At 45.5% G+C, this 24,325-nt stretch overlaps 5 protein-coding genes across 7 annotated transcripts; 1 reads left to right on the top strand and 4 right to left on the bottom strand.

Annotated features, from left to right (window-relative positions):
* Positions 1-802: 802 nt before the first annotated feature.
* On the bottom strand, positions 803-4,242 carry LOC101786120 (ankyrin repeat domain-containing protein 2A). Its single transcript, XM_004957269.4, has 8 exons — positions 4,092-4,242; positions 3,242-3,339; positions 2,896-3,105; positions 2,664-2,812; positions 2,413-2,584; positions 1,815-1,907; positions 1,235-1,374; positions 803-1,148 (listed from the first exon to the last, which is right to left on the bottom strand). The coding sequence occupies exons 1-8, from the start codon at positions 4,099-4,101 to the stop codon at positions 1,049-1,051; spliced, it is 972 nt and encodes a 323-aa protein (XP_004957326.1). The 5' UTR covers positions 4,102-4,242; the 3' UTR covers positions 803-1,048.
* Positions 4,243-4,710: 468 nt separating this feature from the next.
* On the bottom strand, positions 4,711-8,164 carry LOC101785715. Its single transcript, XM_004957268.1, has 5 exons — positions 7,801-8,164; positions 6,652-6,763; positions 5,486-5,557; positions 5,188-5,408; positions 4,711-5,099 (listed from the first exon to the last, which is right to left on the bottom strand). Exons 1-5 carry the CDS (start codon positions 7,908-7,910, stop codon positions 4,997-4,999), a joined length of 618 nt encoding a protein of 205 aa, XP_004957325.1. The 5' UTR covers positions 7,911-8,164; the 3' UTR covers positions 4,711-4,996.
* Positions 8,165-9,064: 900 nt separating this feature from the next.
* Positions 9,065-12,668, bottom strand: LOC101785314 (DNA repair RAD52-like protein 2, chloroplastic). Its single transcript, XM_004957267.4, has 4 exons — positions 12,039-12,668; positions 10,467-10,504; positions 9,877-9,968; positions 9,065-9,664 (listed from the first exon to the last, which is right to left on the bottom strand). The coding sequence occupies exons 1-4, from the start codon at positions 12,335-12,337 to the stop codon at positions 9,500-9,502; spliced, it is 594 nt and encodes a 197-aa protein (XP_004957324.1). The 5' UTR covers positions 12,338-12,668; the 3' UTR covers positions 9,065-9,499.
* Positions 12,669-14,048: 1,380 nt separating this feature from the next.
* Positions 14,049-18,201, bottom strand: LOC101784921 (hsp70 nucleotide exchange factor FES1). Its single transcript, XM_004957266.2, has 8 exons — positions 17,833-18,201; positions 17,530-17,621; positions 16,762-16,912; positions 16,218-16,345; positions 15,468-15,626; positions 15,214-15,396; positions 14,480-14,680; positions 14,049-14,401 (listed from the first exon to the last, which is right to left on the bottom strand). Exons 1-8 carry the CDS (start codon positions 18,119-18,121, stop codon positions 14,381-14,383), a joined length of 1,224 nt encoding a protein of 407 aa, XP_004957323.1. The 5' UTR covers positions 18,122-18,201; the 3' UTR covers positions 14,049-14,380.
* A 556-nt stretch (positions 18,202-18,757) lies between these two features.
* On the top strand, positions 18,758-23,281 carry LOC101784519 (probable inactive beta-glucosidase 33). 3 transcript variants are annotated; one of them, XR_002676307.1, is made up of 13 exons: positions 18,758-19,126; positions 19,961-20,024; positions 20,141-20,199; positions 20,284-20,359; positions 20,459-20,530; positions 20,711-20,798; positions 20,965-21,220; positions 21,579-21,698; positions 21,824-22,032; positions 22,140-22,162; positions 22,295-22,388; positions 22,491-22,593; positions 22,711-22,749. XR_002676307.1 is itself a non-coding variant. In XM_012843817.2 (13 exons), the coding sequence occupies exons 1-13, from the start codon at positions 18,833-18,835 to the stop codon at positions 22,928-22,930; spliced, it is 1,665 nt and encodes a 554-aa protein (XP_012699271.1). In that variant the 5' UTR covers positions 18,758-18,832; the 3' UTR covers positions 22,931-23,281. The 3 variants fall into 3 exon arrangements, 2 of the variants coding, with proteins under 2 accessions (XP_012699271.1, XP_004957322.1); XM_012843817.2 differs by having other exon boundaries at positions 21,588-21,694; positions 22,711-23,281; XM_004957265.2 differs by having other exon boundaries at positions 21,579-21,694; positions 22,711-23,281.
* Positions 23,282-24,325: the final 1,044 nt, after the last annotated feature.

The following is a 24,325-nucleotide window of genomic DNA, read 5'->3' as shown; positions in this document are numbered from 1 at the left end:
CGGATGCTCTAGTGTTTGCATTGCGGAGGTATGGGGATGCCCACGATATCCCTTGCTCAATAAGGAGCAGGGGCGTGCTTTCGTGTGATGCGTTCGAGCAAAGGAAAGCCCAACCTTTAGGACGGTTGACTAGAGTCTCACAACCCTCCGAGTGGGGGTCCCCCCTTTACAGCCCTCGATGATTTGGCCTGGTGGGACCCCCCTGTATGAAAGCCCCCCCCAAAAAAAATATCTTTATTTTTCTGAAGGTGGACCAGGGGCACCCGGCAGGGCCTTCCCGCAATTTTTCCCGGCATACCGCAACCATATGGGGTTTTTAAACCCAAGGAATTTTCATTAGCTCCTGCATGTTTCTTTTATGACCCCCATGCGGGTTTTCCTCCAGCAAGGGGGAGAAGGAATTTTGGCCCCCCCCCCCCCCCCCCCCCCCGCCCCCCTGGAAAATTCAAATCGTGGTTAAAAATTGAAAATTTTACTCTATTGCTCGTAAATTGAATTCTACTAAAAAAATGAATCGTGTTAAAATTGAAAAAATAAACTCTGTTGTTCCCCGATAACGTAAAATTTGAATTTCTAGCTGCTGCTGAAAGGCGCGGGGCACACGCTTCTCCTGAGACCAAAACAAGCAATTAGGAAGCTGTGCGGCGCGCGCAGGCCACGTCGAGCAGGCGGATGAAGCAGGGGCGATCCGTTGCCAGGCCTGCTGAAAACTGTTGCCTGAGGGGCTCTCTCACCATTTCAAGCACGGACATCAATCCGGGGGGCCATACGACGACAGCCGGCCCCTTTTTCACAAAAAAGCACCGGGAAAAAATGCCTTCAAATTGACCTTGCAATCAATTCCTGTAACACTTGTGTGACATCTCCATATGGATGAACACGAACAAAGCACAGGCACTCCTTAGACATGGACTAGTTGAAACGCGGCATAACCATGAAAAGAACACCAAAATTCACAAGTTACAGACACGACCACACTGAACCGAAATAAATGAACCAATGTAAATCCAATAGCTTGACAGCTTGATGCGCTTTAGCCCAGGGGTTCTTATAGGAAGGCGTCCTTCTCCAGCAACTTCAGAACCTCATCCTGATTGTTGAGCCTGGCGACCTCGATGGGGGTCTTCCCATCCAGATTCTGGACCGTGCTGCGACCGTTTTGACAAGTTAAGCACAAGTCGAGGGGTTGGAGTTGCTTAGGTTAAGAATTAAGAAAACAGCTGTTTAAACTTACACAGCAGCGCCATGCTTTAACAGAAGATCCACACATTCCTTCCGGCCATACCCAGCAGCGTAATGCAGCGGAGTGTTTTTGTTCTTATCCAGGGCGTCAACTGCAGCACCAGCCTCCAGAAGGATTTCCGCACACTTCAACTAATATACGGAACATCATTCAATTAATTTCCACTAATCAAGATATCTAAAAGATGGAAATAAGCAAAAAGAAATGCAGCACTACAGCAGGCTCCAGTCTGTTAATCACATCACTAGTGGCCCTAAAGCACAAGACTGTGTATCTAAATTATACAGTAGTCAGCAGAGAAGTGCCACAAAGCATCTACATATCCAGGAAATTCCTTGCAACAAAACAAAGCATTTGCAAAAATGAAAAAAAATTACATAATACAAATAAAACAATATGGTAGCACAAGGAAAACCTTTCCTGCGAAAAAACGTGAACAAAACCATGTTGATCAACTCATGGGATTTTCAAACTACTTGTGATAAATTACAAAAAAAAGGAAGTCCAGTTGTATAACGGTATATGTTGCATAATTTATTTCAGTTTAAGAAAGCTAAACAGATTCACTTACCTCGCCGTAGCCACATGCAAAATGCAAGGCCCTTCTTCCCTCTGCATCCTCTTCATCTTTGTCCGCTCCACCATCCAAAGCTTTCTTCAGACCCTATTGTTTCATCAAAATTGTACAGACACTTAATAGGTTCCTCAGGCACAAATAAAAGGTAAATTCACATAAAGTGAAAAGCTAAGGGAAAATGCGCATTTAGAAAAAGAAAACATAAATGGGGAGATCTGCATGAAACAGTAGAATCCCTCTAAAAATTCTACAGAATTCCTCCATTCCAAATAGGGCCAAGCAGAGGGAACCCAATGAAAAGTTTAGTCATAATTTAACCATATAGTTTCCTAATGTGAAACAGGAACAAATCTTATCTAATAATAAAAACATTTGCCGGATTCACACTAATTGAAGGAATGAAGCCTAGTTTGCAAGCTGACTTCATCCCTGTAGTTTTGATGGTCCACGTTTGAAGCAGGTGGCTTGAGGTCTATAAGTGCAAGAAACCAGATATAGCATAAAACTGTCCAGTGAAAACAGGCCCCAACAACAATGTTGATGCAACTCTTGTAGAATTCAGATTCTACAGCCGTCTGTTTAAGTCCATTACCTCTTCATCGCCAACACTGGCAGTGTGATGAACAATGGACTCATCGTCGTACCCGCCTTCTTCCTCAGTTTCTTCAGGTCCAGAGAGTACAGTGGAAGCACTAGAATCTCCTGGAAGGTTAACTCCCATTGCCTGGCCAATCTTTTGAAGAACCTCAGGGTCATTCCAGTACCTAAATTTAGTAAACAGAACTGTCTTAGCAATTTTGAAGACATTATCTGATCTCACAATGCAACAGTAACAATACCCACTTCACCATAGCAGATGGACCACCATTCTCTATCTCATCAAGAATTGGCTTCAAGGATGGATCTTCCTTGATACGAGCCATTCGCTCTTCAAGCTGCTCCTTATGAGCTGGACTACTCAAGTTCTCAAGCATACTGGACATGGCAGGATCCTATCACACAAGGAGAGAACATGAGGGAACTTATGATATGGAGATAAACCTGGCAATAAATGGGGAAATCACTGCTTGATTACCTGCATAAGAGCATTCCCAAGACGCTCTGCCATTGACACAAACTGAGGATTTTGCATAACCTGTTGCATTGTTTCCATGTACTGTTGAGGATCCAACGCAGGGATACCCTGTTCTCCGGCACCCTGAGCACTTTTCTGAAGCTGTTCAGCCATCTGGTTGAACATAGGGTCGCTTGCAATTTGCTCTGCCATCTCTCTTATTGATGGATCCTGCACATGACAAGCATAATAACAAATACAGTAAAACTAACTGAATGTATGAATGAGAATGTGTCTCAGCAGGGAGAAAAATTATAGTACAAGCATCTTAATTAAAACATATTAAGGTAATAGGGAGAGAGCTTACATTGAGCAAGCTGCTCATAGAAGAAAAATCAAAAGGGTTGGGGAGGCCTGCACCAGCCGCTGCAGATGGCTTCTCTGGTTTCGTATTTTTGCTCTCATCTGAAAGATAATTGGGTTGACCAATAAGGAGAACATCAGATAACACAGAATTATCCATTAGAGACAATAAACACACAATCATTACATCTTCTATCCTAGTCACAGTGGCAAAGTCACATAGCTCAAGAAGCCCAACCTGTAGCAAATAATTTAATGTACACGCATCACTAGCTCCCTAGAACAAGAAACCAAGGTGCATCGAGTAACAGCAGAACTAGGCCTGTATTGAGCACCAGGATATAAGCGACACCATGGAGCTCCCTTGTCACTAAGCACTACTGATAAGTTTATGTCTATACACCATCTAACAAATCACTCATTATCCATAGAGCAATCAGTGAAGAACAGAACAACTGTAATGTAAGAACCGGTTCAAGGCCTACGAAATTTGCAGCACGACAAATCCCGAATCCGCCACCAAATCTCAACTGCCATCACTCCCACCGATTCAGGCATTCAGCACACAAACTTCAATTTCCCAACCCAGCAGCGTCATCCCCTACAATTCCGCCCCAGCCGCACCGATCCAAACCTATCCATACGAACCGCGCACCCCAAACAAAGCAAAAAACTAACAAACGCGAACACCCGGTACGGATCTAGTGGCAGGAAGCGATCCAAGGAACCACACACGGATCGCCAAACAAACAACGCGGACACAAAAGCACAGAAACTGAAAATCACGGGCATATCCCGGGTGGGCGGCGGGGAGGGAAGCCGGACGAGGGGTGTGCCCCGAGGCAAATAGTTACCGGAAGCCATGGCGGAATCGGCCGGAGCGGCGCGAGGGCGATGCTTGTGAGGCGAAGGACTCGGAGAGGAAACCCTGGTGAGCTGGGCGACAAGACGATGACTGATTAGCACAATTTTTTTTTATTTCCTTTTAGACGTCGATGTAATTGTTTATGCCAGGGAAATTGCCAGCTTTGGTGCTGCGGCAGATCGGACCCGGTCGTTCACCGAAGGACGGGTCAGATGGATCAACGAGCGTACGGGTTGGGCAAGGTCGCACAGGCCTGTCCCATCCAGTAACGGATCGCGCAGGATAATCGTGATGTGGGACCAGCCCGCTTTGGCGAAAGACCTCGCGGGCTGCGTCACAGCCGCACACAGACAACGATGCCTGCAGGAGTACAGCGTGAGTCCACAACAGCAATAGCGAGGCGTTGGCGAAGAATTCCAGCACTATCAGGTGATGAGTTCGCATATTGCCAGTAATAATCACAAATGTGTCCGGTTTGTTTGATCATGCAGCGACCAGAACCACGACACTAATGAGCCTTGCGCTTCATTTACAAGAGTTGATCAAACCGTGATCTCAACTTCAGGAAATACCAACATTACGATTCCAACTAGCCCCGGATAAAGATATTTGCACAGAAACATTAGACACCGGCAATATTTGTTGCTTCTGCAATATGCGAGGTAGCGTTCGTCCAATATCCTCCAGTAATAATATTTCAAACAGGCCACTGCTTTATGTACACCACTTATTGAGACGACTCACAACATTATGTACGATATAAAGTCACAAGAAACGGCACACCCGAACGGAAAGTCAGTTGGAACGCTGGACCTGGATAGGTGAAATGCTCAAATGCACACAATAGTTAATGGAATTGAGCATCAGGGTTTAGGCAAATCCAGCCAAATGCTACTAGGCGTTGTCAGCTGGGCCGTGGTAGTTTCTCCTCCTCAGCTGGGACTCTGGGGCAGGTTGCTGAAGGAAAATCTTGGTAGGATCATTCGGGTCAACATACCTGAACATATCCAGCAACAATGAGTTCCCAGAGGATACAACGGTAACCAAGTGCGGAACAGAAAAGATTGCTAGATTCGAGCACTTACGCACGACGCATCATTTCATCAACAGGAGTCTGCGCAGCTTGCAGTGGGTCCACACGTGGTGCCATGTTGGCAGCAGACTGGGCTTCAAACTGGTTGTAGCGCCGCACAGATGCAATCAGGTTCAGGAAGAGAGGAACAAAAGTACCACAGCCGCCTTCCTTGAATAAGATCTTGAAGGTGTGAGTTGAGTACAGGGCCCTGTTCTGGTTCTCCGGAACAACCTGCATTGCAACATTCGATGTTAGCAACCAAGTATCAGAAGTGAAGTATTTTATGCCAAGCATTCTATGACACTCACTGGTTCCACGAATCCAGATATGTTGTTGCAGTGAAATATGGGCTGATTGAACTTCTCACCGTGCACAAACAACTGCAGAGAGTGAAGCAAGAAAGAGCATTCATATTGATATTGTGAATAAAGCAACACTTACAGAATCCCAAACCCTGAATCAGGTAAAAGCACATTAAAAAGAGGGGGCAAAAGGAACCATAATGGCACTTGAGCACTAACAAAATCAGTTAACCATGATACATGGGACAACGCCAACAATCAACACAATAACCCACAGGTTCAACGAAAACCAGGTTGTAAGGAACAAAGAGACAAAAGAAGACTTTATTAACTTTAGTAAAAAAAAAAGTGCCATACAGGCTGCAATTTTCATTAAAAAAGCATATGCTAAAATACCATGTTGCACAGCTAGATAAAAAGTTTCTCATCCAATAAAATCCACCAAGCATTTGAGGAACATCATATTACTGGAGCACCACCTTGATGAATGATTGATGGATCTTAGTGGATGATATTAGTTCATGTGCAACAACACATGATATTAGCACCCTTTTTTAAAAAAATGGCAATTAAAGCTAAAAACTGCTTTGGACTGAACTTAATAGAGTCCCATCTTTCAGCTCATTTCATTTCTTTGTTTGGATTGGCTAGCAAGATCCTATATTCACCTAGATTCTATTAAGCTTCTGCACGGTAATCATCCGTCTGACAGATTTTTGCTGCCCTCTGGGCAAATTATGGGGCAGTGGGAGAGAATATTCCCTGTACTAACATCGTAAAGTACCTCCACAATTATCAAACATATGTTGTTCAGAATACATGCAGTGAAACTTATAAAACTTTAGCCAATGGAGGCATTGGGATACAGATAAGATCATTGCCATATGCCCGGGAGAGGGGGGTAAGACTAGCCTACATGTTATTCCTATACTTATCCCCACTTTACTTAATACAAAGAAACCCAGAACGCGGTGCTGTTTGTCACACAAAAAAATGGCACTGGGAGATTTGAAGTGGAAATTATGTCTCCAGAACTACATGTAAACAAAGAAAAGGAATAGAACTTGTATTCTGATTATACCTCCCTCTATGGCTTTGTGCCTTTGCCCTTACATTTTGTCCAAACTATGTAACAGATACGAAGAATCAACTTTCAGCATGGCAGTACTTACCAGGGGCATATCAAAAGCAAAGAAGTTACCAACAGGCTTGTTGGGAACAAACACCATCCTTATATTAGACAGGTAAATTGTGCCTTTTGTTTTCACTTGACCGCCAGGAGCTCTGATTGATAACACAAGAGAAGCAATAGTAAGAAAACATTGCAATATCTGTTTGCCCAGACCAGTAATTAAGAAGCGAACGGGCCTGGGGACCGGTTGGTCACCAGAAGCCCAAGTAGCACCGGCATCAATAGGAGGTCCCAGGTTCGAACCCCTCCGGAAGCAGATTTCGAGGGGATTTTCCAGGATTTTTCCTGGACTGTTGCAGCATCAACATGTGCTGGGAACTGGTGTCCGAGACCATCTCTTCAAGGCAGGCATGTGAGTGAGTGTAGGATGTAGGCCTTAGCTTGCGCATAGGGGTGTGTGGCGTGTGTGTGGAGTGTGTCTACAACTTGTACTCTCGTAAGCGAGGCTATCTCAAAAAAAAGACCAGTAATTAAGAAAATAAGCTTCCAAAACAAGCATAAGTTTAGGCCTTATCCAAAGAATAAATCTACCAATCAGGTATAGTGGTCATTGGGCAATGAGGTGGCAAACGATGCTCAATATTACAAGTGGCGAGACAATTTCTATTTTATTAGAGATGTTTGAATTCTGGACCTCTGTTGGACTACTGCCTCAGGTTGTACTGCCTATCAAAGATTAACTTAAATACCAACCATACAAGATTAGGCACAGTTTTCCCTTTCTCATCCAACTGTTCTTCCCACCTGGCGCTCTAAATTCTCTAAATAACGAAATACAACAAATCATGCAGATCATACTTCAAATTTGCATTGTAGTACTATGAAAACCCTGCAAAACATATGGATGGAATATTACCAAGCAAGCAGCAACCAAACAGATTCGTTGCCAGACAAAGGGGCGGCGACCGCACCAATGGCCATCCCAGGCAGGACCTGAAGGCGAAACACACCAGCCGAATGCTAAATTCCGGCCGGCCACTTCGCAACACCCTGTATTTTGGGCCAACTCCACGTCCCCTTCAGTTCCCACCCGAAAAACCTAACCTAACACGGTAATCCCTAAATCCCCACCCGGAGACCCAGAATCCCCCGCCACATCGCGATATCAGCAGGCGTGGGGGTTACTTACGATGGGATCTTGTCGACGTGAAACTCGACGCCGTCGCGGGCGAGGACGAACATCTCGCCGTAGAACGGCACCGGCATCCCGTTCCCGAACAGCTGCGGGTTCTCCGCCATCTTCTCTCCCTCCTCTCCTCCCCTCCCCTCTCGCCGCTTCGATTCCTCCTCCCTCTGCCGCGCCGCTCGATTGATCGCCGAGCGACGACGAAGACTCCGACCCGCGAATCAGTGGTGACTGAGATCGGGAATTCGGGAAGGAACGCGTCGATGCTTCGCGTATCTAGCAGTAGGGTCGGTTGCGTCGCGCTGTTTCGCTTCTCCGGTTTTGGATTGCTTCGTTGGATGGATCCTGTCAGCCTGGACGCGTGCGCGATGGGCTGGCCTGGTTTTTAGAGCCGCGCGTGCGCGTGGGTTTTGTTGTGTGTGTGTGTGGTGGACTGTGGAGGGTTCGGGTTCTCTCTCGTTCGTAAGGGGGCCAGACTCCAGACTGTTCCAGTCCTAAATGGGCCCAAGCCCAACCATGGGCTTTTCTGACTTGTTTAGATGCGCTCTTTTTTCTCTATAAAACAAATACAGCACTACTTCCTTTTTAAACACGGAAATATAATTCATTTAAATTTGTTTAATTAAGAAATTTCAAGAGTGGACTAGAAATATTTTAAATTCATTTACATATGACATAATTTATTTTATATAGTGCTGGTTAAGGAATCATGTAGGAGACGGGTTGGTGTTCTAATGAACTTATATTTCCGATCGGGGGTAATTAATAGTAATGATGACCTCTAGTGGGCTCATTTAGACAGAGATGATCATCAAGGTTCAGTTATGCATATATGAGGATTAAAGAATGATTTCGGTGCTCTTTCTTGCTCTCAAATTGCCTTTGTTGCCTAAACTCTAGTCTCACCACGATTTAAAAAGATATAAGAGCTATGCAGTCATTTGTAGAAGAATAGAATTCGAACAATGTGCCTCCTATAAGAGGCTTAAACCACATAAAAATAAGCAGAAAATGCTCCCATAAGTACACAACAACAAAGAGCTCCTGCCCTTGGCCTCAAAAGAAAAAAAGAAAAAAAGAAAGAAAGTTAGTAAATTCTAGAAACAAAGATGAGTTTCTGGACATGTCCAAGATGTAACTTTCATCGTTCAAATGTACTGTAATTCAGTAAATACTAATGAAGTATAGCAGATATCATAGTTACGAAACTACTTTCTGATTCAAGTGTTCAGACTTCTTACGCAAAAGCGATATCAGTGCCCGGTGATCAAATGAATGACGTATCATTTACACAAGTCTGCAACAACATCATCGATAGCTAAATAAACACTCATGGTCTCATGTACACAAAGAGAAGCAAATAGAATCTTACAAATACACCTATGCTGCATGAGATGGAGGACAGGAAGAATACAACAATAAAGTAACAACAGAATTTCCATAATGGTTTCCTATCTGGACAGGTTCTTGCAGGATGGCATCCAACCATCGACTCGATCAACAACAAAGGTAGGAACAGGAACAGGTTACAGGCTTCTTTGTATCTACATTCACATTCAGGTGGAAGCACGCATTGTCGCTTGTGGTATGAATATGATACTACACAAAGAACAAAAATTTCTCTGGATGCGAAGTTCTCCAGGGCATATCCTAAGCACGTTGCGACTTGTGAGCAGCTCCGGAATCCGGTGCGAAAGGAGCCTCAATGGAAGTGGTCCTCGTGATGGGTGTCATCCTGGTGGTACAGGTACAGGCCAAAACCGAACCGTGCACAGGCTTTGCAGAATGCTGCTTCCTCTGCGGCTGCAACGGCGTCTTCCCTGCGGCCCTCATGGACCTGCGCTGTGCCCGTAGCATCTCTGTATGCCTAAACCAACAGAGATATAAGTATACTAGTAGATAAAGATGGTTGTTTCAATGTATGCTAGTTGGCCTAAAAAGAAATAAAAAAGATGACACAGTTGATATGAACTGTATAGCTCCAAGAAAGAGCCACTTTTAATTCGCATCAGTACAACAGAACCACAATGAAGGATGATTTGTGCAGTACTTCCATACAGAAAAGGTGAGAAAGGATACCTCTCCATCAGTTCCTTTCAGTATCACTCGATAGACCACGGTTACAGTTCCATTCGCAGAATAAATAACATCACGAACTTCTCCGCACCAACCTGAAAATAGGAATCATCAGTGATTTCTGCATCCAGATCGGTGCTTTTTGTAAAAAACTACCATATAGTAATACAGGTGCAGATTGCAGATAATTTTTTTTACTTAAATATCTCCTGTCATAACAGCACAGATATTGAATACAAATGCTAACAAACATTTCAGCACCTTCCTTCTAGAGTAGTTCAGACAAAAAAAAGAAGGGTAAAGCATTTCACTATAAATGTCTACAAATGTCAGCGAAGTGAGGCAAGTTCTATAAAACAGGTGTGGAATGGTATAAACTGGCTATTTGCACTTGTGATAGCTGAAAATGAAATTTATGAGCACATTAACAAGAAACATGCGTCCAAAATACAAGCTTGATGGAGTTATGTTGTATGATTAACCCATATGAAAGCACCAGAAAACAACTGCAAACTCAATTTAGCATCCAGGAGAAAAAGGAAATCATAATTGTGTTCATTGAAAAATAAATCATAATACAGAAGAGAACTCACCTGGTGCATAAAAACTAAGCATTCTGTTTGCATGATACCTGCACAACCAAGATGCACGCAATATCAGTATCCTCGAGTTTAGCACATTTTCGCCTAGAAGTTTACATCAAATACTATTTAAGAGACAATCATCACCATATATTTATCTGTCAGACCCTTAAAAGTAAAACGCTTCTTGTATGTAGAGAGGTAAGTCCTGCTTATCTTAGTACTTAGTACAATTAGTATCATGTGAATGATTGGTGTTGTGTGTTAATTTATTTTTGAATAGTCCATTGTCATCTTAACCAAGGATGAATAACCTTGCTTATCAAGAGAATAGAAGCAGTGTTGATAACCAAAGTAATTGTACATCCAGCAAATGCACAATCATGATTCATGACAGAAGAAACACTATGATGTGACCTTGTGGACGGCCAACATGGAGAATGGGAATCTACATAGTAACAACATATTATCCCTGCATTATGAAAATGGAAGTAAATCATGCTTCATTTATTTTGTTGGCTCAGGATATCTCAGATGGCTTAGACATGGTCGCTCAAGACTGAGATGAAGAGATAGAACTGCATGGCGTATACCTACACTAGTGGCACTCTGTTGACTTCAATCACAAATTACTATTTCACCAACTAGGATAGTTTACATCAAGCTGAATATCTATTTTTGGCATAATTATTAGGCATATATTGTTATATGGTACTGCATTAAAAGTTATCCAATGAAAACAAGAAAAAAAAATAAAACGTTTAAGATGGCAAGTCAACTCCAATAACACAAGCCAAAAAATTAGTTAACTTATCATGTATGCACAAAGTTAGATCCCATGAAGATATGGTTTTTTAAGATTAAACTCAAAAGTTACTGCTTCATTTGAGGTAAGTTGGTTTCAAAAGGTTGATGTGACAGGGCAGGACATATATGCCAACTTGGAACCATATAGCTCGATCCATTTTGCACATTAGGTCATAACTAACTCCCTTTTAAATTAAACAGAACAGGCGCCCCACCTTGTCTGAAATTCAGAACTCAATCAACATACGAAACAATTGACCATTGACTTTGTACATGTTTTCTTAAAAAATATTATCGGAAGAACAGGTTACTCAGGTAACTTGTGATAAACTATTCGAATGGATGTGTTGAACCGATCAACAACACAGCAATCAACACCATCAACCTGATCAAATGTGCCCTTAGAAGGAAGTAGAAACAAAGAACAGCCCTTGTAATTGATAAGGAGGCTAACCAATCGAATTAATGCCACAGTTGGAAACCCGTGACATATCACCGTGCCCATTCAATACAAAGCTGTTCCATCCCATCAATTGTGTTGCCTCAGCGGCATTTTCGCATCCCACCAATTCAATCTACAGGCTAAACAACTACAAATTCGCAGAGAGGCTTTGCGTATCCAATCGGTAAGGTTGATATGCCTAAATCCTCCCAGAGAGCAACGGATCGCGCATTCTCCTCTAAAACGGACAGCTAATGAGCAGGGTACGCGGAGAACAACCAGCAGACGGGGGCGGGGGCTGCCCCGCGGAGCAGCAGGAGAACGACGGCACTCACCAGTGGACGGTGTTGGTGTCGGGGTCGATGATCTTGTCGGGGACTCGCTTGTTGAGGTCCCGCAGGATCTCCACGAGCGGGCGCGTCATCCCGGTGGCCTTGTCGAGCGGCACCACGTAGTTTGTGGTGGGCACCACCCCCTTCCCCAGCCCGCCCTCCATCTTCGCCACCACGGACGCGCCCCGCCACCGCCCCTGCCGCAGCCGGGGCCGCGCGGCGCACAACCCCACCGCCGTGCACCCGCCCCTCGCGGGGACGACGGACGCCGCCGCCGCGAACGGGAGCGCGGTCGCCTCCATGCGTGCGCTCGGCCCGGTTTGACTTGGGGATGCGTTTGGTTCCGGGGTGGTGGGTGCGGGGACGCGGGGCCGGACGGGGAGGAGGTCGGAGCCGTAGAAAAGGACCCGGCTGGGAAGGAGGCCAGCCAGCCACCTACTCCCCGTACCGCTCGCTCCGTCCGGCGCGGGGCGCGTGAGCTCGCCGCGCGGGACCCGAGTTTTGGGGGCTTTCGCTCGCGGTGCGGAACGGACGGCCCGGTGGTGGTGGTGGGTGGGTGTGCCGGGCTGCCGGCTTGCGGCGTGGGCGTGGGCGCGGGCGCGACGCGAGGCTGCGGTGTGAAGCGGCGTGGCGTGGCGTGGCGTCGCGCGGCGCGCGCGGGGATAGGCCCTGGGTTGGTGAGGAGGGGCTGCGATCTTGGCGGTGTGAAGCGGCATGTGTTTTATCGGTGTGATCTACGGCGGTCACGGTCGCCGGTCATGGTCCACGAGCTGCCGAGTGCCGAGAAAGGTGGCGGCTCGCGGATGATTGGTGCCGGGAAGCGATAAGGCCGTGGCCGTCTGATCTGTCCACTTGATGGTTGTTTGGTGTTGGCTGGTTAGTTTGACCCGAGAGCCGCTTGTGCAAGATGTTTGTTTGGATCCGTTGACTAATTTTTATTGGGATTACATCAAAATATTTGATACCAATTAAAAAGATTAAATATGAACTAATTATAAAACTAATTGCATAAATAAGAATTAATTCGCGAGGTGAATCTATTAAGCCTAATTAATTCACACATGTGCTAATCATGAACTAATTGGGCTTAATAGATTCGTTTCGCGAATTAGCCCAATACAATTAGTTTTATCATAGATTATATTTGATACTTTCAATTAATGTGCAAACATCTGATATGTCAGGGATTAAAGTTTAATCCGGATATCCAAATACCTAAACACCTCAAGTTGGTGGTGCCTTGTTTACTCGATGACAAACGGGTGCGCGGGAGATGTAGGTAGGCCACTTGCTAACCTGCTCATGGGGGTCTCGTGCCCCACGATCGAGCAACCACGAGATTGTTAGGACTCGAGCCCGTAGCTAGCCACATGACACGGTCTAAACCTGTTTGATGGAGGATAAGCTGGAGTGGCGATATCCTTTTGATGAATCCGTGCGACGGCTTCACGCCACACGTACGCCTAGTCGCCTGCGATGGTGAAGCTCTTCTTTTGGGCTGGCGCACACGCACGCAGGATTCCCTCCACTGCCATAGCACGCGGCCACGCGCTGACGCGCACGCTGGACACGGCAACTGCAGAACTGCTCGTTCTGCTTCTGCCCCAGCGACGTAAGGACATCGACCACCTCTTGCCCACGGGCCACGGCTCTCTCCTTCCGATTTCCGAAGCTAGATTACTACAGAATCAGAAATTCAGAATCAATCCTCCGCATCCTCTTAGGACATTTACGCAGACCTCAATTTAGTTTCCTCGCAAGTTATAGGTGTGTTTGGTTGCTTATATCATTTGATTCATGTATGAAATGGTTCAAAATAATAATGATCCTTTTATTTAGCTGGGTGAATTGTGTCAACCCATCCAAGACGAAGTCATCCCACCTAATACATTATTCTACTAATTATTCTACTAATTAGAACTAATTAGAGTGGATTTACAAGCAAATTAGTTAAACCTCACCATCCAGAACCATCCATATATGAGTGATGCATGCAACCAAACACACCCTATGTGATCAACATCAGATTCAATTGCTCTCGAAAGGAAGCTGCAGCCGAAACGGCACAAGGAAAAATGGCTTCGTTGCAGTGCCCGTATTACAGAACGTTGTGAGAATTAGTCATAAGCATGTGTCTAACCTATTACCTATCACGGCATCATATACTACTACACACCTTGCCACATTGCTTCCTGACATCCTCCCGTCGCTTCCGACTGATGATTCTGAGTATTGCTAGAAAAAGAAACCCAAACCAGCCATCTAACTGTAACATCCCACAAAAAAAAATGATGGATTACACTGCATCCAAAAGGGCAAATCTTTCTGGTGGTCATCCAAAAATATCAGGTCGCGCTCGCTTTACCCTGATCATAAGCAAAATAATGCAAGTTAGCTTAGTGAATTGCTAGACCCCAGTTTAAGGTACAAGGTCAACCACGTACCTGCTTGAGCTTCTGTTGGAAGAGAGCCTCAACTTCTCTTCGAAGGGCATCAACTTCCCCAGCGAACTCCTTTTGATCTTCAGGTGTCAAGTCCTCCAACTGCACCCCTAGTCTGAGCAGTACACCCCCGAGGTCATAGAACTCAAAGTCATCCGCATCAGTTGAGGAAAGTTTCAGTAGACTCTTAATGGCCAACAAAACCTGCACAGGAAGGATCAGTCAATTTACTAGGTAGGTGCCGCGAGCTAGTTTTTCTGGATGGTGTAAATCTCATGTAAAGTGCAGTAGCCACTCCCATCTCTGAACAACCAAACACGTTGCAAGTCGTGACCAAGACCTTTCAAATCAGAACTTTAGATATGCATGACTGCTTGAGCCAAAAATTAATGGAGGAGGATGGCATGACAAACTAAGAAAATAAGTTGTGTGCATAAGCTGGTAAAAAAGGTACTAGTGTAGTAACTAGTAACATATGCATCTATGGCAATAACTCAAAAATTACATATCCATATACTCAATGACAAGATTATTTTTTTGCATCACCAAAAATGCATATCCAAGCATGTACTGCCACGATTCCTTTCTTCTAAAAAATGAAAAACGTTTTTAGGGAAAATGACAACATCATTATGCAAAAATAAAAATTGTCATGAAAAATGCTGACTATACTGCTAAATAGTGGTAACAACAAGTATGTTGAGGATACTAGGAACTGGAGGCGAATCCAATCTTACCTTTTCATGGAGATCTAGGTCAAACCTTGACAACATATCAATTATTGACTTCAGGAAAAGGCGGTCACTTAAGAAAGGAAGTTGTGGGTTTCCAGAATTTAGCTGAAAGTCAGCCAGATCTGTCACTAAAAACACTGCCTTCTTCTGTAGCCTAACATCAATACTGTTGCTCACCAATATGTGCTGCAAAACAGGCAAAGTTGTCAGATGTGAGCCAATTGTGCCCATATTTTGAAGTAAGAAAATGTCATTACCTGCAACATTGCACTCCCATTTTCTGAACGGAATGCCTCTTGACCATTTACATTGTTTCTGATCAAAGCAGATATAGCATATAATGCTTTTGCAGCTTCTTCTGAAGATGTAGAATAGCCCATCTTCACTAACCTTGCCAAAGCTCCATAACCGAGGATCTAGCCAAGGGAGAAGGGGTCAGCATTAGGCTATTAGCACAGCTAAACGTATCATCGGGGCATATTGCATAACTAGAGTAGAAAGCAATGATCAATTCAAAAGTACTTGAACTGTGCTCAAAGCAGAAACACGTGGGAAAGAATTGTTAATAACAAATCCACTTATCACATTACAGAAAAAAATTAAAATGGGAAAGCATTCACATTCATAATCATGAAATGCTATGCTACAGAGGGTACCACTTTCAAGCACATGTAATTAAGTTATGAGGATATATTACAGTAACACTGGTTTTTGCCAAATTTTGCCTAAGTGTGGCAAGCAAATTGCTTGCTACACCTTAGGCAAGCTTTGGCAAAAGAACGTGCCTATGACAAGTGGGCAAAGTGTGGCAAGCCGCACTTGTTCGCCTAAGAAACTATGGCGTGGCAAAGTTTGGCAACCAACCATCAGAATCTGCAATGCTAAACAAGAAAAAAAATGTACTTGCAAAACTTGCACAGGATAGTGAATAATGATGCACATTCCCTGACTACAAAAGGCACACAGAGGGATCAGAATGCTCATTCTTGCATGATGAATGCCATTACCTGGTTTTGTACATGCGCATTATTCTGACTGGCTGTACCAAGGACCCAAGCAGAGGTGGTCCGTATTTCTTCATTTGCATTATTAAGCTCTTGAATCACAGGAAGGAGGCCCCCAAGTTTGTCAAGATCTGAGCATATGAAAGAACAACAGAGTTTCAAAAAATCTTAGAAAATATTACACTAACAAATATCAAATAGCACAAAAGAGTTCACATGCTGCCATGCGCAATTTCTTTTCTGGAAGACATATTTGCAAGTTATAGTTGCATGGTTATACAGGTTTATGCTGACGGGTTTTCAGAAATGCAAGTGAGCACTTCAAAGAATGCTTTTGTATTTTTGCAAAGTTGTGATCTGTACATACACGTCAAGCATGGTGGATTTTAGGAATAAAACCAATACAGTGGCTACATTATGTCAGCGTCCTAGACTCTAAGGTGATAAGTTAAATGTCTCAGTTTTCTGTCGATATAAGCAGATATTTTGGTTGATATACAGAGCAATAAGTAGCATAAAGATGAGCTGAAAAGAAGATCAGATTTACCATTAGCATTGTCAATGGGCTCAACAAGAACTAAAAGTTCCTGCAACGCGCGTTGGCGATCCTCCAGAGAAATGGAAGAATTTTTTAAGTCAGCAATTGCAATTTTCATTAAGTCAGCATCGGATGGCATCTTTAACTTCTCCATCAACTCCTGCAACAAATATATAAAAAGTTCAGTGTACAACCATGTTTTAAGCTTTGCTTTTACATCTTAGTAGAGAAGAACCAGCTAACTCACTACTGACAGAACACATACGACAATAGATTGCATGCCCACCTTGTCTGGCAACAATAAGAACTAGAAACAGAATCTTTTATCCTCTATTTGGCTAATAATAGTTACAACAAATGTGTGGAGTAAAATTCAGACATTGTGAAGCCTACAACTAACAAGAACATGCTAATAGCTTGGGGCCACTCCAGGAAAAGGGATGTCAGAAGAATCAGCTAATACAACAGATCAGTAAGAGATCAAGTTTGTTCACTAATGTGTTGGTAGCCCAAATGACAGCAAATGCAAAGCATGTCCCCAGCTCCAACAACGAAAGTACTAATTCACCTGCTAGAGGTATGTGCTGTACAGTACAGCAGAGCGCTCCAGATAAACACTAGTAATCTAGAAGCAGACATGCCGAACTCTTATATATGTATATTGCCCAAGTGATACAAATGACTAGCAAAACAAATAAGATGAAGCAATAACACACCACAAAGCTGATAATATTATCAGAACTCAGAATACTGAAGCAGTGGAGCAGCATTTCTCACCTTGATCTCCTGGCGCCGCTTAAGCAGCTCATCTGCAGACAACTTCTGCACATCAGCCGCCTCCTCTTTCAGCTTCTCCGGATCAGAATTTCCTGCCCCACCAAGACCAGATAGAATTCAGCAAAGTACATAGATGTCTTTTATAGGCTCAAACCCAACCAAACAAATGCAGCATCAACTCAACGCAAAGTACCACAGAACGATTTGCTCCACTAACGGGACCTTTTCGTGTCCAATTTAAAATTTCCAAAGCAAATCGAAAGATTGTACAGCAGAATTTAGCGGGGTATGGGCTTCCCGTACCGATCGCCCACTGCAGCATGCTGTCGAGGGAGCCGAAGCCACCCGCGAACTCGTCCTCCTCCACCGACCCGCCTCCAGCAGTATCCCCCTCCGCAACCAGCTCCCCCTTGTCCTTCCCGGTCGCCCACTGCCTCCCGGCCCCCAGGGCCGACTTGATCTCCCCATCTCCCTCCGCCACCGCCACCGCCGCCGGCAAGAGCAGCGGGAGGAGAACGGAAACGGAGAGGGAAACCGCAAGGAGGAGGTGGGGGGTGGGTCGCTTCGACGAGTGTGCCCTTGCCTTCGCCATGGCTCGAGAGAGAGATAGAGAGAGAGAGAGAGATCGATGCTTCGAGAGGAGCAGAACAGCGGAGTGGGGAGGGAAAAGGAATTGGCTATCGAATTTTCGAAATCTTGGGGGGTGGTTCCTGAATTTATAGTTTCGGGAACTTATTTTTCGGTTACATGTATGGACTTTTTAGTATTTTGGTTGCGATCCGTTTTCCATTTTGAGGAGTACCTATCTGTAAATTTAAAGATTAACACGGATAACTTTGGAGAGGTTATGGCATGTGGGCCCGGAGATCCGGTGTTCGGGCGCCTCCCATTGGTCGGGTGACATCACTGCCGGAGATCTAGGCCGTTCGTTCGTAGTACTAGATGAAGCATTACTGTGACGCCGCCTGACAAATCGTTAAGGCCAGCCCAATTCTAAACGCTGGCCCCGCACCGGAACCGGCCCACTTGTGAGTCCCCAAGTGTCGAGTCCGACCGAACACGAAACAAATACAGTAGGCCCATACGCTCCATCCCCCCATATGTGCAGCCCAAATTTAAACGCTGGGCCGCACAGAATCAAGGCCCAACGTGCCATCCTCCGCCGACGTTGGCCATGACGACAACGACCTCGGCGCCGCTTTGTTCGCTTGCTGAGCCACCCGGTTCCTCCCTGGTAACTCTCAGCTCGCGTGGTCAGCACCAGCGAAACGACAGGACGATCCGGAGTGTTAGCAGCGGCCGAATGATCCATGGAAGCACGTCAGTCACTAGCTTAAAGTCCTCACCCACCCGCGCCCACCAGTCACCAGTCATCGCCACCGCGCGGCAGGAGGAGCAGCAGCCAGTCGTCGGCAGAGGCATGGCGCCGCTCAGCAGCTCCGGCGTGCTCCGGCGACTCCGAGCGCAAGCCACGCCGCGGCTGCTCACCGTCTTGCTCGCCGTTGTCGTCGGCGTCGCGCCAAGGAGCGCCTCCGCGATCACCAGGCGTGACTTCCCGGAGGGGTTCGTCTTCGGCGCTGGGTCCTCGGCTTTCCAGGTACCCGTACTGCCGAGCGCCGTGTATCCATACTCCGATTCTGCGTGCGTGAAATCGAGGACTCGAAGAAGGATTTCACTACGTATACAATTCGTGGATGTTCGCGATGCTGTTCTTCTGAATTTGGTCATTTTGTGATGCTTTTCTTCATAGGTTTCTGGAGGAAATATATAATATCCAGTGGGAAGTTTTTATAATTTCTGAAAAAAAGATCAGATATGTAGACGAGGTAATGATATGTAAAGCATATAAAATTTCAAAGACGCAACTTAACGATATGAAATCGACAACCTACGGAGAGAAAATATTTTTAAAAAATACACAGCACTTTCTGTCCTTTTCTTTACTTTTGTCGAACAAAGTTAGTCTGTGAGAATTTCGCAAAAAAAAAAATAGTTAGTCTGTGAGAAGGGAGTTCCCATCCGGTTTCTTTTTAATATAAACCAGTCGTTATAACTAGCATTTTTTTTTATGCTAGCACATGGTTGGAAGGGGCCATGTACTGATTTTAATTCAGAGTTTACTGATTTTTTTATGTGATTCGACTACAACTGTCATAAAATTTGACACTAGTTGGCTACCAAAAGAAAACATTACCAAAGATTTCTAGATATGTCAGCGAAAGAATATTGTCACTGGTACAATTACGAATCAAATGAAATTTGGTCACATTTGCCTGACCCACGGTATGGCGACATTTGGCTCTACTAACCAAACAGCCCCTAGCGAGTGCTTATCACTTTCATGTAGAATGGGTCAACTAGTCCTATATAAAAAAGAAACTTTCACTTTCCTGGAATTTTGTGCTGAAGAGCTAAAATTTGAACATATTAGGTGGAAGGAGCTGCTGCAGAGGATGGAAGGGCACCCAGCATTTGGGACACCTTCACCCATGAAGGTACAGACGATTTCTTCAGATAACAAACAGTACACTTTGAATAATTGCAAGGTTTGTGTTGAGCTTCAAATCATGCTCACGGATTGAATGTTTTGAAATTTGTCTGTGAATGATAGGTTACTCGTACGATGGATCCACCGCTGATGTTTCGGCAGATCAGTATCACCACTACAAGGTTTTGTATTGTGCGTGTACAGTAAAAACTCAGACATATTGCAATCTTTAAGAAAGCGAATTTTCGATTCTGATTCGATGCCAGGAAGACGTAAAGCTTATGCATGCGATGGGTTTAGACGCGTACAGATTCTCGATTGCTTGGCCCAGGCTTATTCCCGGTAGGTACAAATAGAGCAGCAATATTTTTCCTTTTTTTTTCTTCCAAAAAATGCAGCACAAAATATATTCCGGAAAATTTCTGATGCCACATTGTGTAGATGGAAGAGGAGAGATCAACGCAAAAGGCTTGGAATACTACAACAATCTCGTAGACGAACTGATACTGCACGGTATAGGCTTGCTCTTAAAAAGTTGTGGCAATGCAAACACTCCTCCTGTCGTAGAACTGAACTACTGACCCCAACGTTGACTTGCTGTTCTGACCCTTCTTTTTTCTTTTCTGTAAAAAGAAAGATTTGCTTTTCTGTCAGTTCTGATTAATCCTGCTCCATTTCCTGTCATGTTCGTAGGGATTCAGCCTCATGCCACCATCTACCATTTTGATCTTCCTCAGGTACTTCAGGATGAATACGGTGGACTCCTCAGCCCCAGATTCATGTAAGTACCGAGAAGCCTGATTTGACACAATGTGGAAAAAACAGTGCACATTTTTTGCGCGTTCTCGGGAAAAAGGGGCCAATGTTCAGGCTTCCTGAAACAAACCTGGCCATCACCAGGTTCAGATCATGCTTGAGCTGAAAGTTGCTTCTAACATGTGTTGCAGAGAAGATTACACTGCATTTGCAGAAGTCTGCTTCAAGCACTTCGGGGACAGGGTGAAGCACTGGGTCACCCTCAACGAGCCCAACATAGAGCCCATCGGCAGCTACGACCAAGGCTCCCAGCCGCCACGCCGCTGCTCCTATCCGTTCGGCAAGAACTGCACCGGCGGCGACTCGTCGACGGAGCCGTACATCGCCGCGCACCACCTCCTGCTCGCTCACGCCTCTGCAGTGTCCTTATACAGGAACAAGTACCAGGTAGGTATCTCTCTTCAGGCACGCTTTATTTCATTGTCTGAACTGTCAGTCCGTCGGCTTCTATCTTCAGCTTCTTCTTCAGTCTCACTGCGCTCCCGCTGTGACTGCGGGGAATGTTAGAGTATATTTGGTAGTTGGATATACTTATCGTAGACTTCCATATATATCCGGAGGAGTCTTGCCCCCCAAATCTTATACTCAATATATACCGACCAAGGTCTCAATGCAATACAATCTATTTATTATACATAATCTATTCTCCTACATGAACTCCGACACATGCCAAGAATGGCTGGATAAAACGAGTGATATGATACTGATACCTGAACATTGAACATTTGAACTGATTGTTATACAGCCCATTCAGGGAGGCCAGATAGGGATCACTCTCCTGGGCTGGTGGCACGAGCCTGCCACCAACACGTCAGAGGACGCAGCTGCTGCGTCGAGGATGAACGACTTCCACATCGGATGGTCGGTACTACTTCTACCACTGAACTGCTGTTACCTATTCCTGTCAGCATTACAGTTACAGGTTTACAGCAATTTGTTACACGGTTACGGCATTACAGCAGAAATCACCAGCATGTGAAAGTGAAACAGGTTCATGCATCCGTTGGTGTACGGGGACTACCCGCCGGTGATGCGGAGCAGGGTGGGCGACCGGCTGCCGCGTCTTTCCGCGGAGGAGTCGGCGAGAGCGCGCGGGTCCTTCGACTTCGTCGGCTTCAACCACTACCTCATCCTACGGGTCCGATCGTCCGCGGAGGAGGAGGAATTGAAGGACTACTACGTCGATGCGGGCGTTCAGAGTAACGAGTCCTGAACCACACTGTCCAGTTGATGCACACATGTAGATGTAGTAGTCTCAGTATCCGTGTTGGTTCTGAGTCTGACGATTTGTGCTCTCCTCATGCAGATCCACTCCTGGCCATCACGGAGGTACGGAGTAGTAGTGTAGTAGTACATCTCAAGGAGTGGCGTAACGAAAATTTCGAGCAGATGTAGCACAGTGTTTGTAACAGATTTCTTCATGTGGCAACGACACCGACACTGACGCTGACATGTGCATAGGGCCGCGTCGAGTCTCCTCCATGGGCGCTGGGGAAGCTGCTGGAGCACCTGAAGGTGAACTACGGCAACCCTCCCGTCGTCATCCATGAAAATGGTAGGTGCTGGAACACGCACATTGAAAAGAAATTGTTCTGAAGATAGGTTACGCTACACTGTCTGTGACCGGACGAGCTGTTGGTGTTGTTGCACGGTTCAGGACTAGGAGACTCCCCCGAATCGCGAGGCCCGATCGAGTACGACGACGAGTACAGGTCCGAGTTCCTGCAGAACTACCTGGAGGTGCTCTACCAGTCCATACGGTACGTGCACCTCGTTCCCCATCCTTCATTTCGTTGCGAATTCAGACGCGTCCTTGTTCTTTGCCTAATTTGCTGAGAGACTGCTCATCAATCGTGGCGGAGCATTAATTTCTGCAGGAACGGGTCGGACGCGCGGGGTTACTTCGTGTGGTCGTTCCTGGACGTGTTCGAGTTCATCTTCGCCTACAGGCTGCGCTTCGGCCTGTGCGGCGTCGACATGCGCGCCGCGGCGCGGACGCGGTACGCGCGGAGCTCCGCGCGCTGGTACGCCGGCTTCCTCCGCGGCGGCGAGCTCCGGCCGCCGGCTCGCTCCGACAGGGCGTACTACGTCGCGTGACGAGTTAAATGATTTAGAGATCGAGGGGTCCATTCGACTGTTCGAGAATAAGAAGAGATCGTGTAGGCATGTACCATGTCCATGTCTGATGTCCGAAGTGTTAAGCAAAACGTGTTGGTGCACGACTACTCAGGTGTAGCGCACGACAATCCTGGTTGAGGTATGATGCAAGGTAAGGATAAGGTTCCAAGACATAAGAGTCCTAGAGTATTGTAACGTCCTTGTAACAGATCAGGAGATAGATAGAGATAGGATGGTTTAACCGTATGCTTGAAAGACGAGCTGCTCCATGTAATTGTGACAGTCTCCGGCACTATATAAATACAAAACCATGAGATGTGAGTTTGCTAACCACGTTTACCAAATTGTCTTAGTAATCAGAGCCATCTTTATCTAAGAACCGTCGACTGTCATGGCGATATCCTCTTCCTCGACGACAGCATTAGCGCCACTTGGCCCCCCAAGTCACCGAGAAGCTTACCAGAGATAATTACATCTTGTGGAAGGCGCAAGTTCTCCTACCTATCAGGTAGGCACAGCTGATCGGAATTCTAGAGGGATCCGTCAAAGTCCCATCTGAGTTTCTGGAGATCGTCTGGGAAGACAAGTCCAAGTAAATTATTAGCAACCCAGCGTACTCCTCATGGCTGGCGCAAGACCAGCAGATCCTTGCCTTCCTGTTCAATTCAGTCACAAAAGATGTGCTTGGATAGGTAGCAACTCTCTGTTCATCTGCAGAAGTTTGGGCAGCACTGGAGAATATATTCTCCGCCCAATTCAGAGCAAGAGTAAGGCATCTACGGATGCAGTTGTCAACTCTCAATAACGGAAGTATGATGATTTCAGTTTACTTCAACAAGATGAAAGCGATCGCCGATGAGCTTGCCGGTGCTGGAAGAAAAGTCGAAGACGACGAGATGATATCCTTCATCCTTACTGGCTTGAATAGTGAGTATAATCCCATTGTTACTTCTATCATGGGCCATACTGATCCAATTCCCTTGAGCGAGTTGTATGCTCAGGTGATGGTGTATGAAACAAGGATGGAGATGCTGCGTGATAATTCTGGTGGTTAGCACACCTCGTCTGCAAATGTTGCATTGCGAGGCCGTGGGGGTAATGACAACCCACGTGACTGAGAGAATTTTGGCTGTGGCCGTGGAGCAGGTCGAGGTGGCAGAAATTATGGTGGTGATGATAGCCGTCAAGCATTCAGGAGTGGCGGTCAGGGCCAGGGAAACAGCAAGCCAAAGTGCCAAATATGTGACTGGCCAAATCATACAGCAAAGGAGTGTTGGTACAGGTATGATGATGATAATCAAGCAAACAACAATAAGACGTCCAACTCCGGCCCTGCTGCAGCCTATGGGATTGATACAAATTGGTATGTTGATA

This window comes from Setaria italica, chromosome II (genome assembly GCF_000263155.2).
Source record: "Setaria italica strain Yugu1 chromosome II, Setaria_italica_v2.0, whole genome shotgun sequence".
Lineage (NCBI taxonomy): Eukaryota > Viridiplantae > Streptophyta > Magnoliopsida > Poales > Poaceae > Setaria > Setaria italica.
Note: the sequence above shows the minus strand (reverse complement) of the source record. Positions and strands in the feature narration are given on the sequence as shown.

Excerpts from the sequence above, each read along its gene's own strand:
- LOC101786120 (XM_004957269.4), bottom strand. Across the intron at positions 2,813-2,895 it reads TTGGGAATGCTCTTATGCAG|GATCCTGCCATGTCCAGTAT; the intron begins GTAATCAAGCAG and ends CTTGTGTGATAG. Across the intron at positions 1,375-1,814 it reads TTGCATGTGGCTACGGCGAG|TTGAAGTGTGCGGAAATCCT; the intron begins GTAAGTGAATCT and ends TCCGTATATTAG.
- LOC101785715 (XM_004957268.1), bottom strand. The coding sequence starts at position 7,910 with ATGGCGGAGAACCCGCAGCTGTTCGGGAACGGGATGCCGGTGCCGTTC. Across the intron at positions 6,764-7,800 it reads CACGTCGACAAGATCCCATC|AGCTCCTGGCGGTCAAGTGA; the intron begins GTAAGTAACCCC and ends GTTATCAATCAG. Across the intron at positions 5,100-5,187 it reads GATGAAATGATGCGTCGTGC|GTATGTTGACCCGAATGATC; the intron begins GTAAGTGCTCGA and ends GGATATGTTCAG.
- LOC101785314 (XM_004957267.4), bottom strand. The coding sequence starts at position 12,337 with ATGGAGGCGACCGCGCTCCCGTTCGCGGCGGCGGCGTCCGTCGTCCCC. Across the intron at positions 10,505-12,038 it reads GACACCAACACCGTCCACTG|GTATCATGCAAACAGAATGC; the intron begins GTGAGTGCCGTC and ends TTGGTTGTGCAG. Across the intron at positions 9,969-10,466 it reads GCTTAGTTTTTATGCACCAG|GTTGGTGCGGAGAAGTTCGT; the intron begins GTGAGTTCTCTT and ends TCCTATTTTCAG.
- LOC101784921 (XM_004957266.2), bottom strand. The coding sequence starts at position 18,121 with ATGGCGAAGGCAAGGGCACACTCGTCGAAGCGACCCACCCCCCACCTC. Across the intron at positions 15,397-15,467 it reads ATGGGAGTGCAATGTTGCAG|CACATATTGGTGAGCAACAG; the intron begins GTAATGACATTT and ends CCTGTTTTGCAG. Across the intron at positions 14,402-14,479 it reads TCCAACAGAAGCTCAAGCAG|GGTAAAGCGAGCGCGACCTG; the intron begins GTACGTGGTTGA and ends GCTTATGATCAG.
- LOC101784519 (XM_004957265.2), top strand. The coding sequence starts at position 18,833 with ATGATCCATGGAAGCACGTCAGTCACTAGCTTAAAGTCCTCACCCACC. Across the intron at positions 20,025-20,140 it reads GGACACCTTCACCCATGAAG|GTTACTCGTACGATGGATCC; the intron begins GTACAGACGATT and ends TGTGAATGATAG. Across the intron at positions 20,360-20,458 it reads TTGGCCCAGGCTTATTCCCG|ATGGAAGAGGAGAGATCAAC; the intron begins GTAGGTACAAAT and ends CACATTGTGTAG.